The 13,675-nt window shown below is 33.0% G+C and overlaps 3 protein-coding genes across 4 annotated transcripts; 2 read left to right on the top strand and 1 right to left on the bottom strand.

The window, feature by feature from the left end:
- Positions 1-279: 279 nt before the first annotated feature.
- On the top strand, positions 280-3,881 carry LOC104702905 (uncharacterized). Of its 2 annotated transcripts, none has more exons than XM_010418826.3 (14): positions 280-517; positions 635-668; positions 755-970; positions 1,069-1,205; positions 1,312-1,461; positions 1,544-1,645; positions 1,746-1,910; positions 2,015-2,125; positions 2,283-2,380; positions 2,479-2,602; positions 2,697-2,786; positions 2,910-2,954; positions 3,134-3,454; positions 3,583-3,881. In XM_010418826.3, the coding sequence occupies exons 1-14, from the start codon at positions 455-457 to the stop codon at positions 3,607-3,609; spliced, it is 1,683 nt and encodes a 560-aa protein (XP_010417128.1). In that variant the 5' UTR covers positions 280-454; the 3' UTR covers positions 3,610-3,881. The 2 variants fall into 2 exon arrangements, with proteins under 2 accessions (XP_010417128.1, XP_087315752.1); XM_087459626.1 differs by having other exon boundaries at positions 366-517; positions 1,317-1,461.
- Positions 3,882-6,782: 2,901 nt separating this feature from the next.
- LOC104702906 (putative polygalacturonase) lies at positions 6,783-9,076 on the top strand. Its single transcript, XM_019228177.2, has 5 exons — positions 6,783-6,928; positions 7,050-7,391; positions 7,502-7,622; positions 7,865-8,113; positions 8,245-9,076. The coding sequence occupies exons 1-5, from the start codon at positions 6,896-6,898 to the stop codon at positions 8,931-8,933; spliced, it is 1,434 nt and encodes a 477-aa protein (XP_019083722.2). The 5' UTR covers positions 6,783-6,895; the 3' UTR covers positions 8,934-9,076.
- Positions 9,077-11,083: 2,007 nt separating this feature from the next.
- Positions 11,084-12,119, bottom strand: LOC104702907 (defensin-like protein 181). The gene is made up of 2 exons (XM_010418828.2): positions 12,020-12,119; positions 11,084-11,495 (listed from the first exon to the last, which is right to left on the bottom strand). Exons 1-2 carry the CDS (start codon positions 12,075-12,077, stop codon positions 11,185-11,187), a joined length of 369 nt encoding a protein of 122 aa, XP_010417130.1. The 5' UTR covers positions 12,078-12,119; the 3' UTR covers positions 11,084-11,184.
- Between the last annotated feature and the right edge of the window lie 1,556 nt (positions 12,120-13,675).

The following is a 13,675-nucleotide window of genomic DNA, read 5'->3' on the forward strand; positions in this document are numbered from 1 at the left end:
TACGTAATATATATATATATATATATATTTATTTATTTTACCCGTTCATACAATCGGAAATCCTAATTAACCACAGAAACGTATCGAAGACAGATAATCTCAAATAATTAAACAACGATTTTGTTTCTATCGCTTGAAATTTATTATGATATAGGATTTTGGGCTTCCAAGTTTGCTGAAATTAGTTTTGTACATGTACACCTAGGTGGATATATAATTGGGCCCAAAATCAAGAAACACAAAGTTACATAAACCACCAGGGCCCAATACTCATAAATCATCCGAAAAATCTGCTCTTCCCGGACTTATCTCGCTGGCCGACGCCGTCGACGATAAACCCTAACCGCCATTTATCTTTATCTACTGATATAACAATGACGTCATCAGCTTCTTCTCCCATCAAAACCAAATTCTCAAAGTCCACTCTCAGGAAAAGATAACATCATCTCCTAACATGAAAAAGCTGACTTATATGACTTCGTCTCGCCGTCTTCTTCCTCTCGGAGCATCGCTCACTGTAAATCTCTCTCTCTCTCTCTCTCTCTCTGTCCCCAAACATTTCCATTTAGTACTAATTTATCACCTCATTCGCCATCGATGATGACGATGATCATCGAGTTCGTTGTAATTGCAGAGAGTATCATTTGTTACCGATCAAATCCGAAATGGTGAGTTTCTCTCTTCTTATGATCTGAAATCAAATCCGAAAATGGTGAGAGTTCCGAAAAATTAAAATCGTTTGAATCTGCCTCAGGATTTCTAACAAGTTTACGAGGATTCGCCACCGTTACTTCGTCGGAGTCGGAGGCGGCTTTAGCCAATCTCGAAGCGAAATATGCCGTCGCTTTGCCGGAATGTTCTGCCGTGGATGAGGAGATCACGAAGATCCGGCGCGAATTCGAGCTGGCGAAACAGAGGTTTCTTAATATCCCTGAAGCAATTAATAGTATGCCTAAGATGAATCCTCAAGGTGAGCTGACCTGAGCTGAGCTATTCATATATACATTATTTTGGTTGGTGTTCTTTGTTACTGATTGATTTTGGATGATGATGATGATGCTTGTGTAGGGATATATGTTAATAAGAATCTGAGATTGGATAATATACAAGTTTATGGATTTGATTATGATTACACTTTGGCACACTACTCATCTCACTTGCAGAGCTTGATCTATGATCTAGCCAAGCAGCATATGGTTAATGAGGTAGATTCTCTTATCTTATGGCAGTTTCTTTAAACCAAACTGTTTTTTTTTTTTTTTTGGGGTTGTGAGCATTGTTTTGAGAATTACTTGGTCTTGATTCTTGTAGTTCAGATATCCTGATGCTTGCGTCCAGTTTAAGTATGATCCGACTTTTCCCATCCGAGGTTTGTACTATGATAAACAAAAAGGTTGCCTCATGAAATTGGACTTCTTTGGTTCTATTGAGCCAGACGGGTGTTATTTCGGTCGACGTAAGGTATTTTGATCGTCTCTTTTGTTGAAACTGTTGCTGTGGGATGGATGGTTTCTGAGCCATTCGCATATTTATAATTGTGCAGCTTAGTAGGAAGGAAATAGAGAGTATGTATGGAACACGACACATTGGTCGTGATCAAGCGAGAGGTCTGGTGGGATTGATGGATTTCTTCTGTTTCAGTGAGGTGATTTTAATAAGTCGATAAGTGATTTCTTATAGAGGAACCATGATTTTCTCATATCTAAATTGTTTGACCGCAACATTTTTTTTTATCTTTTTTCCAGGCCTGTCTAATTGCAGACATGGTTCAATATTTTGTTGACGCCAAACTTGAGTTTGATGCCTCTAACATCTACAATGATGTCAATCGTGCTATTCAACATGTCCATAGAAGTGGATTGGTTCATAGAGGGATTCTTGCTGATCCTAACAGATATTTGCTAAAAAATGCAAGTGAAATTTCTTATATTCCTTAAATGGCTATTAATCGACAAAAAATGCAAGTTATATTACTTTTGATTGTTATATTACTGAACAGCGATTTATTTCTCAGGGTCAGCTTCTACGTTTCCTGAGAATGCTGAAAGATAAAGGAAAGAAGCTTTTTTTGCTGACCAACTCTCCTTATCATTTTGTTGATGGTGGAATGCGCTATCTGATGGAGGTGATTCACATTATTGAATAGCCATTTAAAACTTTTGTGTGTTCCCGTTTTAATATCACTAGGGACAAATTATATTCAACACTCTTCGATTTTATGTAGTTGTCCATAATGTTCTTAATGGTTCATGACCTTTACTTGTGTGCTTATTGTTCGTTAGGACTCTTTTGGCCTCAGAGATTCCTGGCGAGAGCTCTTCGATGTTGTGATTGCTAAAGCAAATAAACCAGAATTTTACACATCTGAGCATCCTTTCCGGTTAGTTTTCCTTATTCAGAACGCTATATTCTTTTGTAAAGTTTGTTTGTCTTGCGGAATTGATCGCTTGACGCTTTTATTGCTATTAATCCTTGTAGTTGCTACGATTCTGAGAGGGATAATTTGGCGTTTACAAAAGTGGATGCATTTGACCCGAAGAAAGTTTACTACCATGGCTGTCTAAAATCCTTCCTTCAAATCACAAAGTGGCATGGCCCTGAGGTACTCTTTGCCACAAGATGATATATTCCATTTTGTGACTTCATGCTTTTGATTGCATTTTAACGACAGACTATGAAACATGTTCTGTTCATAGGTTATCTATTTCGGAGATCACTTATTTAGTGATCTAAGAGGGCCTTCAAAAGCTGGTTGGCGAACTGCTGCGATAATTCATGAGCTCGAGGTTAGTTTACCATACATGATATGTAGCCTTTCATCTGATTGTAATCTCAAAAACGTTTGTACATCATTTAAAACCCAATCTTGTACACTTGAGTTCTTCTCTTTGTGATGTTTTTTGGTTCAGCGAGAGATACAGATACAAAATGGTGATAGCTACCGGTTTGAGCAGGTATAGTCACAGCTTCGTCTTTTAACTTCTCAAGAATGGCTTTCTGCTTATAGTATTCATACATTCCTGTAACGTGATCGAGGACATAAGCCATAAGTACTTAGGAGACATGGAGAAATATAGATACTTTCGTATGTGTTACTAAGTCTAATAGGACCAACTTTTTGGCTTAAACTCAGGCAAAATTCCATATTATCCAAGAGTTACTCGGTAGATTTCACGCGACTGTATCAGACACTCATAGAAGCGAAGCATGCCAATCTCTTTTGGATGAGCTGAACAATGCAAGACAGAGAGCACGAGACACGATGAAACAAATGTTCAACAGATCGTTCGGAGCTACATTTGTCACAGACACTGGTCAAGAATCAGCATTCTCTTATCACATCCACCAATACGCAGACGTTTACACCAGTAAACCTGAGAACTTTCTGTTATACCGACCCGAAGCTTGGCTTCACGTTCCTTATGATATCAAGATCATGCCACATCATGTGAAGGTATGCAAACCCATGACCTTAAAAGAGCCACATTTCGATTTCTTTTGATGGATTCGACTTGTGAATTTGGAATTATAGAGCTTAACCAAAACTCTTGCATACTTTTCAATTGAACCATTTCTTTTCAGGTTGCTTCAAACCTTTTCGGAACCTGAGATGGGTTTTATTCCTTTAAGAACTGATATCATTTTGCGATACATGGTAATCTTTCTTGTGTCGGAAGTTTGATCCGAAGAAGAAAGCAAGCAGCTTTTAGGGTTTCAGATTGCCAAAGGACAACAAGAAGGTTTACAAATCAATCTCAGATTATTGCTGCTGAATGCTGATGATGATTCTTTTGGGCCAAATCAATGTGTTATATCATTCATTTGCATAACTTTGATGTGGCTTTCACTTAAAAATAAAGGATTTTTTTTTTTTGGTAAAAGATGTTACAACTATGGATTAATATTTTCTGGTACTTTTTTTATTTTTATTTTTTTATTTTTTTGTTAATATATTATTTTAATATTAATTTTGCTAATGTTCTATTTTGTTAATTCTAGTGATTTAATATATAATCTGCCGTATACCACACAATAATTTATATATATTTTTGTTTAATATAAGCTTAATTAAATCAGTTTGATTTCATATATTTAATAGTAAAATTAGGATTTAACTTATATTAAAGTATCTTATGAATGATATTTTATTTTTTAGTATTATCAATTCAACTCTATCATATCATATAACTTGATATATAATATATCTTATTTGTGTTATTTTGAAATTTAATATGTTTAAATATTAGAATTATTTTTATTTATCATAATCTATAAATGATATACTTTTTTTGGTAATTTAAGATTATGGAATACTATTACAGATTATGGAATATATTTTTGGTAATTTAAGTATATTTTTATATAAAAAAATCTGAAAACATTTTTGTTTTATCTTGTAGTTTTTTTTTTCTTTCTTATGAATAAGTGTGGATATGAGTCCTTTCAGTGTTTAGGAAAGATCCAAGATGATAATTTAAAAACAGATAAGATCTCGAATACCAAATAGTAAAAACTATGTGCTAAGGCATAGTAAAAACTAATCTAAATTAAACTAATTGTAAATGTTAGGGCGGACTTTTTGGCACGTCAAGCGCGCGCAAGTCCACATCATATTTTGCTTGTAAATAATTTTCCACCAAATTGGCTCGTCTGAGCTAATTTATTTGTTGACAAAAAAAAAAGTAAATGTGTAAAAACAGATAAGATCTGGAATCCCGAATAGTAAAAACTAATCTAAATGTGTAAAGCTGATAAGTCTTGAAGGTCCGGATATGTTAGTGCCACTACAGATTTTCTTCAGTCAACTATACCTAATTTAAGATATACTACTTTAGAAGTTGGACTATTTTCTACCAAAATGGGGAATGTTAGTCTTTATCTATATTAATTTAAAATGGATTATCCAATTACGAAGGAGTGGCATATGTCAATCCTTGAGGAGTTTATAGATCCGGCTGATATTCAAATTATTCTTACGATGGAGATCAATAAATCATTTAAACCGGATAGACTGATCTGGCATTATACTAAATTAGGGAAATATATGGTCAAGTCTGGGTACCAGCTTGCACATGAATTAATTAAAGAGGTTGAATATGGACCGTTGTGTACGGCCCTTAAGGCACAGGCTTGGAACCTTGAGGTTCCCCCAAAGATTCAGCATTTTTTCTGGCAAATTTCCTCCGGCTCCCTCCCTGTGATGGAACGTCTTGCTCATCAGGGCGTCCGGTGTGATCATCTATGTAAACGATGTGGTTCGGCGGTGGAAACTATAAATCATGCACTTTTTGAGTGTCCCTGGTCGCGCCGGATTTGGGATTTGTCCCCGCTTGATATATCCCTTGATGGCTTCCCCTATGGTTCAGTATTTTCGAATTTAGATTTCCTATATTGGCGGATGCCGTCTCAGACGGCTGCTCTAGATATTAGTCTTCGCTTACTGTGGTTTGTTTGGTCAATCTGGAAAGATAGGAATAAGAAAGTTTTTCAGGGTATTGAGGCAGAACCAATTGATGTTATTAATCAGGAGGATACTGATAAATTGTTATGGGAGGAGGCCAAGTCCCTCGATTCGGTTTCTTTAGATCCTATACCCTTGGAGGTTCGGGATCCTGTTTCCCGATGTCAGGTTGATGGATATTGAAAGGCTTCAGATCCTTTGGTAGGTTTAGGCTGTTGGCTTGGCAATTGTGAGGATATAACATTATTATTGGGTGCACGAAGCCAGCGACGCGGTCCTACACCCCTTCATTCGGAGCTTCAGGCGTTGATTTGAGCGATGGAATCCATTTTGGCGGCGGGTGTTGACTGTCAGGTTTTTGAGATGGATTGTGCAGAACTAATGACGATGGTGCAGTCCCCTGATGATTGGCCCGCTTTCTCCAATTTTTTGGATGAGTTCAGCTTACTTCGATCATCCTTTCCATCCTTCATGCTTTTGAAGATTCCGCGCAAATCAAATGAGCGGACTGACTGCCTTGCTCGCTCTTCAAGATCTTTACTTTCTGCTAATACTTTTGTAAACACTTATCCTCCGGTTTAGGCAACCTACCTTAGAGTTATTTTCTAATTTATTGTTTGGTTGAAAAAAATAATTAAAAATGGATTATGAGAACATAAATTTTAAAGAAAAATGATTGGTACATTTTTTTGGTAGAAATATAATCTGGGGTATAATTCTAGTAATTGTAGTATTTTATATGGTTGTTGTTAAAATAGTAAAATAAGGATTTAATCTATATTGAAGTATATGTTAATGATATTTTATTTTTTAGTATTGTTATTTTGAAAATTTAATATGTTTAAATATTCATAATTTATTTTTATTTTAATTAAATTTAGATATATCAATTATAATAAATTAAACTTTTTAAAAGTTTAACATTTACTATATAAGATTAAATCAGCATTCTATTAAGTGTTTAGGAAAGATCCAAGATGATAATTTAAAAACAGATAAGATCTTGAATAATAATAAAAAAATGCCTTAGCACATATAATCTAAATCTAAATATGTAAAGCTGATAAGTCTTATAGGAAGGTCCGGATATGTCAGTGCTTCTACAGATTTTCTTCAGTCAAACTATACCTAATTTAAGATATACTACTTACCTAATTTAAGATATACTACTTAAGTTGGACTATTTTCTACCAAAATGGGGAATGTTAGTCTTTATCTACATTAATTTAAAATGGATTCTGATAACAGAAATTTAATGAAAAAAGATTGGTACATGATCTCACCTTATTTTAGCTTTACTTATTTTGGTAATTCAATTCAATGCTTTGATTAAGATAAAAGTTTAAGCATGTTTTTCTCTATATTGTTCTTCTATAAATTACTTTGTTTTCAGACCAACCAAAAATACAACAAAAACAAGTCAGAAGAATCAAAATGGAGTTCTCTATGAAATCTTCAACTCTAAAGGTAACACGATTTTAAACTATGACATCCTTCAAAACTTATGTTTTTAGTGAGTTTAATTTAAAATTTTGAATGAAAAAACAAATAAATGATATACCTTTTTTTCTCTTTTTCTTTACAACAGATGATTCAAACAAGTTTTTGTATATTAGTAGTTTTGGCTATTAGTAGTTTTTCGATGATGGAATCTCGGGATCTAGACATCACAGGAAAGGCAAATGTTAAATATATGGCCTTGAATTGTCGAAAACATAGCGCAGTTTTAACCGAATTTGGAGCAGTTGGTGATGGAAAGACCTCGAACACGAAAGCGTTTAAAGAAGCCATAACCAAGCTTGCTCCAAAAGCGGCCGACGGCGGAGTGCAACTCATTGTTCCACCAGGGAAATGGCTAACGGGAAGTTTTAACCTCACCAGCCATTTTACTTTGTTCATCCAAAAAGGTGCAACTATTCTTGCTTCTCAGGTATGGTTTCCATCTTGTATTATACAAAAGTAAATTTGGATAAAATATTTTGTGTAAGGAATTAGTCATTTATTTACAAGTTTTTTTTATCTTTTGGTTTATATAAAAAGGATGAATCCGAGTATCCAGTTGTTGCACCTTTGCCATCGTACGGACAAGGAAGAGATGCAGCAGGACCAACATTTGCTAGTTTAATCTCTGGCACAAACCTAACTGATGTTGTTATTACCGGTAAGATTAGCCAAAAAATGAATACAATGACATATCAAAGCTATAACAAAAATTATGAACTATTTGACCATAATAAACTCAATACGTCTAGTAATTAGTCAAATACTAAGAAAAATATATCATCTAATAAAGAATCGTTAACGACCAAGAATCAAGGCTCTACTCTATAAGATCTTGAATTATGTGTGTGTGTGTGTTTTTTTTTTTTGGTTAAAAAGAATTGATCGAATTTGTTTGGTTAGGTAACAACGGAACGATCAACGGGCAAGGGAAATACTGGTGGGTGAAGTACCGGAGTGGTGGATTTAAGTCGATCACGAGACCTTACACAATCGAAATCATATCCTCTAAAAACGTTCAGATCTCAGACATCACGATCATTGATTCGCCTGCATGGAACATTCATCCCGTGTATTGTAACAATGTTATTGTCAAAGGCGTTACCATTATTGCTCCTATCGATTCTCCTAATACCGATGGAATCAACCCGGGTAAGTCCATATATCCCACGTCGCATATATATTGAATAGTATATGTTCGTTTGTGTTTGCGTTTCTGTTTTCATGTTATAAGATTATAATCTTTGTATTCACGTGGCATTGTCTATTTTCTTCGTTATTAGATTCATGCACCAACACATTAATAGAAGACTGTTACGTAGTCTCCGGAGACGATTGCATCGCCGTGAAGAGCGGTTGGGATCAGTTTGGTATCAAAGTCGGCAAGCCAACTCAACAACTGTCGATCAGACGGCTCACATGCATCTCTCCCGACAGCGCTGGAATAGCACTCGGAAGCGAAATGTCCGGTGGAATCAAAGATGTTAGAATCGAAGACATTACATTACTCCAGACACAATCCGCTATCCGAATCAAAACCGCAGTTGGTCGTGGTGGTTACGTTAAGGATATTTTCGCCCGTCGGTTTACGATGAAAACCATGCAATACGTTTTCTGGATGAGCGGTGCATATAACCAACACCCCGTTTCAGGGTTTGATCCCAAGGCTATGCCCCAAATTACGAACATTAACTACAGTGACATGACCGCGGATAATGTCACGCAACCCGCAAAGCTAGATGGGTTGAAGAACGATCCTTTCACAAAGATATGTATGTCGGATATAAACATTACTTTGGCTCCTGAACCAAAGAAGTTGTTGTGGAATTGTACTCACATCTCCGGGGTTTCAAGTAAGGTGACGCCCAAACCGTGTAGTTTGTTGCCGGAGAGAGGAGCTCCGGTTCATTGTGCTTTTCCGGTTGATAAGATTCCTATTGAATCTGTTGTCCTGAAGAAATGTTCTGCTTAGAGATTGTGCCTGAGAAATTACTTAATTATATATACATTGTCTTTTAACAGTGTAATGTATTAATTTCCTCAGATAAAATTTCCCCAGCTTTTATTAATCAAAATAATAATAATAATAATAAATAAATAAAAATAAATTAAAAACATGCGATATTGGTTTTTAATATACGGATACAAAGCTAAAGCATCCTCGTTGAGGTTCTGCAAAAAAAAAACAATTAATATATTTTGTTTTATTCGATCGTAAAGGCAAACTAAACCAAATACATTAACCAATCTAAACCAGAACTAAACCAGCTAAAGCTTGAAGACGGCTTACGGCTATGGTTTGAATCAAGACACGAAACCCTCTTTTAATATTTTTCAAACATATTCTGTTTTAAATTTCAAACTACTCTAACAACAAGGATGCATTATGCATATATAACAACGTTTTGTTTAAATAAATTTTACATTCATACAAAAAAATGATTATATGCCTTGATTAGTTTATATATTTATGATAAAAGAATGTAAAATTTTAATGTAACTAACTACAAAATTTACAATGTTAACTACATTTACAAGATTACATTCCATCTATACAAGAGTTGATATATTTAAAATTCCGTTTGTGCTACTCGGTGTTATCTATTCTGTTCGTTTAGCACAAAATATATGTATTTTGATTGTTGTACCTATCATTCAGAATCTAGCTAGGATGAAGCTTGCACTCATGGTTTCATCGTAAATCATCTCTCCACCACAATCGCTACCTACTAATTTCTGGATACTTTGTTGTCAAGTGTCAACTATTAATATCACCTTTATCTTTTTGCATCTTTTTTTTTTTTTTTTTGCGTGCACTTTCTTATTATCTTCCTCCCCCCCCCCCCCCCCCAGTAATAGATATATGCTCCATTATAGTGTGATAATGATTAAGCATTTTTTCTTCTCGTTTCATGATTATTTTCTGGAAAAATAAAGCTAGCTAAAAGAAATATAACAGAATATATGACTATACATCAATTATAAGATAACATGTTGTCAACTAGGGCTGGGCATTCGGGTAACCCGTTCGGGTTCGGATATTATCCATTCGGGTTCGGGTAAACGGATCTAGAAAAATAAAACCCATTGGGTATTTTTAGATATATGGGTTCGGTTCGGTTTGGGTACTATCGGGTTTGGGTTACAAATTTTAGAATCCGATTAGCACCCGAACTACCGGGTACCCGAAAAAATATAATTAAATTTAAATAAATTTAGTTAAATTTTGACTTACATAACAAAATATTTTAGATATTTTGATTATTTTTGATATTTAGGTATAAAACTAAATGAAATATTCAAAATTATAATCATAATTTTGGGGTAATTGTATTATATTAATGATAAATATTATAAATATGTTTATATGTTCGGGTTTAATGGGTACCTAAACGGGTACCGGGTATTACCCGACCCTAACCCGTACCCACGAGTATTAGAAAATAGAATCCAATAGAATTTTATAGGCAAACTCGTACCCAACCCAAACCCGGTTTTTCGGGTCGGATTCCGGATTTGGTATTCGGGTACGGTTTTTATGTTCACGCCTATTGTCAACAGAAAGACCATTTTATTTCGGTATATGATTCGGCATTGACCAAACAATTAAAAAATTTCAAATGTGTTTTTTAAAAAATTTGTTCGATTCTATTAAATAGTTTATAATGCTATATAATTACAAACACATTCTATATTTAGTAAAATTATATATATATATATATATATAATAATGCATTGATTGCTTTTTTTTCTTTCGACAATGCATTGATTGCTATATAATTAGTTAACTATTAAACCTAAATTAAAAAATCTATTATATGTTAATTACGTAAGTGAATTGCTTATTTTACAATCTTAATAAAAAAAACTGTTTCCTACAAAAACAATCATTCGAATAAACCCAATCACATAAGTAAAATTTTCTATATTTTATAGAGTTATGATTTTGAAAAAACCAAAGTTACGCTCAAATATAATAATGAAAAAAACTAATGAAAAACCTAATTAACTAAAGTGAACATTCTGGAACCTCGAGAAGTGCAAATTTACGCTGTATCATATAATTTCATACCATGGTCACATGGGTATTGGATGAGTACTTATATGGAACTAAAAATATTGTTTTACGAAAAGGAAATTTATTACCATATTTTTGATGTTACGGTTACAAAAAAAAAAAAAAAAAAACATCTTATGGTTTTACCAAATTTGTAGTCTTGTTTTCAGCAAGGGTACTGGCATTGGCACACACTAAAGCCAGCAACGTTGTTACAAAATCCACCTCCACCATTGTATCTTTGTGCGCATTTTGCATTACAACATTGACTATTACAGCTCACACCGCAATAGCCAAGCCCAGCATTGCAAATCTTTCGGGGGTGGCACTGGTAAATGCACGTGCACGACAACATTCCAACGATACCGTCACATTTGCTTTCACACGATCCCCCGTATCTGGCCTTACATCTTTGGTCACAACCGTTGCAAGGGCCTAGCCTCTCGTTGCATTTATCTGCTCTTGTCTGTTCAACAACTAGAGCATTGTGCATGTATACCATATTAAATTTAACTTTAATATAAGAATATGTATACCTTATCATATACCTAATTCACTCTGAATCCAAGCTTTTATGTCGTGAAATTAGTAGATATCTTGTTTATTTAAATAATTATTATAAGTAATAATCATTTAATAAAAAATATCATAATAACATATTTTTATTTTTCATTCGATGCCATGAAAACGTTAATTCATCTATGGTGTTTTAGAAGAAATCTCAAGAAGAGTTTTCTGTTTATTCACTTTTCCATGCAAAAACTTAGCAATTGAACATTTTAATTATTGTGAATTTATAATTGTGAAAAATATATCAAATGAATAAAAGAAACATGACACTTGAACGGTGTATATAAAAAGAGTTTTTTGTTTCTTCCCTTTTCCATGCAAACTTAGCAATTGAACATTTTAGTTACTGTGAATTTATAATTGTAACAGAATTTATCAAATGAATAAAAGAAACATGACACTTGAACGGTGTAAATAAAAAAATAAAATACCTGAGGCAAATATGATAAGTAGGCTAACAAGGGATACAAGTGTAGGTGTCCTCTCCATGCTTTCACGTTTTCTAGTTTTCTTCTAAACTTTTTTATAAGATAATTGTTTTTTGTGTTATTGTGGCACTTCGTTATAATCTATTTAAAAGCAAGCTGAGGATTCACAAAAACCAGCCATTAATGTGTTCTTATGATATTTTTCCTTATAAACATATTTTTGAGTGCTAAAATCTTCTTTTTCCTTTTTTCTAAACCAATAAAATGCTTGGCATCAATCCATAACAGTTTCAATATAATTTCAAAATTAAGAAGAAAATTCCCATATTATATTTTTGCAAGATTTTTTGAAGGATATTTCTTTATTATTTTTCTTTATCCCCTATATATTAATAGAGAAGCACTTTCAATAAAAAGCTGAGGTTTCGCGCTCACAAAGCTCTGGTACCATTTTAATAAATGCCTTTACTTCTCATTACTATTTACATAAATATGCCATTAAAATATATAAGTTAATGTTTTTTCTATTAGTTTATAAAAATGAAAGATTTAATCAACTTTTAAAATCTAAAAATAGATTTAATTATCACTTACATTACCTATTTAATTATTAAAAGTAAATTACATTTCACAAAAAAATTATAAACCATTTATTTCTTTTTTGAAATGCTAAAGTTATTCTCTTATTTTGAAAAAGTCTGATGACTTTCAACTATATTTCTAAAAAATAAATGAATAAATTATCACAATAATCATCAAAGTAAATAACATACCACAAACAATTTAAACTTATTCACCAATTTAAATTTTTGAAACGCAAAACTTATTCTCCGGTTTCAAGTATTAAAAATTAATGATCACAATATAATCTTAAAAATAAATAACATTTCACAAACAATTTTAAATCTATTCACCAATTCAAATTTTTGAAAAACAAAAACATTGTCTTCTATATAAAAATTCTACTGACTATTTAAATATATGCGACTCAGCAATCTTAACATGGTATTCATGTTACTAAATTTTTTTAAAACCCTAGGACAATCATTTTTCCTATATGTTTTCACCAGAACTACACTTTTTGATTATTTACCACTTTTTATACATTTTTCTCATTGCATTTTTACACTTAGGATTAGTTTAAATTAATTCGATTAGTCTAAAAAATATTGCTTTATCTATTTAATCGCATAATGATATAGATAACAATGTGAAACATAAAAGATGTGAATTTGAGTTTAGAAACACAAAAAGACATCAAAACCTTTTCCAAGATCGAGTCCTAGACAGACGGACTGTTTGATCACAAAGGGGACATTCTATAATTTTCACCACGTTGAAATTTTTTTTCACGTTTAAATAGTTTACGGGTGAAACGTATTACACAAAATAAACGCAAACTTGAATAAACAAAAAAATAAATTTTATTTACAGATTTTGTTTTACACAAACAAATCTTAAATCTCAAATAATAATATTATTCATAATATTTTATTTGAATCGATATATCCCGCACTATGTGCGTGTTAGTACCTAGTTGACTTGTAATATATAACTCTGGAAACGTCATAACAGAAATGAGAGTGTGAAGACGTTGTATTATAGAAAGGTAAAAAAGATCATGTCAAGAAGCCTACTTGGATACTTTCAACACCAAAG

This window comes from Camelina sativa, chromosome 7 (genome assembly GCF_030686135.1).
Source record: "Camelina sativa cultivar CO46 ecotype springtype chromosome 7, ASM3068613v1".
Taxonomy (NCBI): Eukaryota; Viridiplantae; Streptophyta; class Magnoliopsida; order Brassicales; family Brassicaceae; genus Camelina; species Camelina sativa.

Excerpts from the sequence above, each read along its gene's own strand:
- LOC104702905 (XM_010418826.3), top strand. The coding sequence starts at position 455 with ATGAAAAAGCTGACTTATATGACTTCGTCTCGCCGTCTTCTTCCTCTC. Across the intron at positions 518-634 it reads CTCTCGGAGCATCGCTCACT|AGAGTATCATTTGTTACCGA; the intron begins GTAAATCTCTCT and ends TTGTAATTGCAG. Across the intron at positions 2,955-3,133 it reads ATAGCTACCGGTTTGAGCAG|GCAAAATTCCATATTATCCA; the intron begins GTATAGTCACAG and ends GCTTAAACTCAG.
- LOC104702906 (XM_019228177.2), top strand. The coding sequence starts at position 6,896 with ATGGAGTTCTCTATGAAATCTTCAACTCTAAAG. Across the intron at positions 7,392-7,501 it reads CAACTATTCTTGCTTCTCAG|GATGAATCCGAGTATCCAGT; the intron begins GTATGGTTTCCA and ends TTATATAAAAAG. Across the intron at positions 8,114-8,244 it reads TACCGATGGAATCAACCCGG|ATTCATGCACCAACACATTA; the intron begins GTAAGTCCATAT and ends CTTCGTTATTAG.
- LOC104702907 (XM_010418828.2), bottom strand. The coding sequence starts at position 12,077 with ATGGAGAGGACACCTACACTTGTATCCCTTGTTAGCCTACTTATCATA. Across the intron at positions 11,496-12,019 it reads ACTTATCATATTTGCCTCAG|TTGTTGAACAGACAAGAGCA; the intron begins GTATTTTATTTT and ends ACAATGCTCTAG.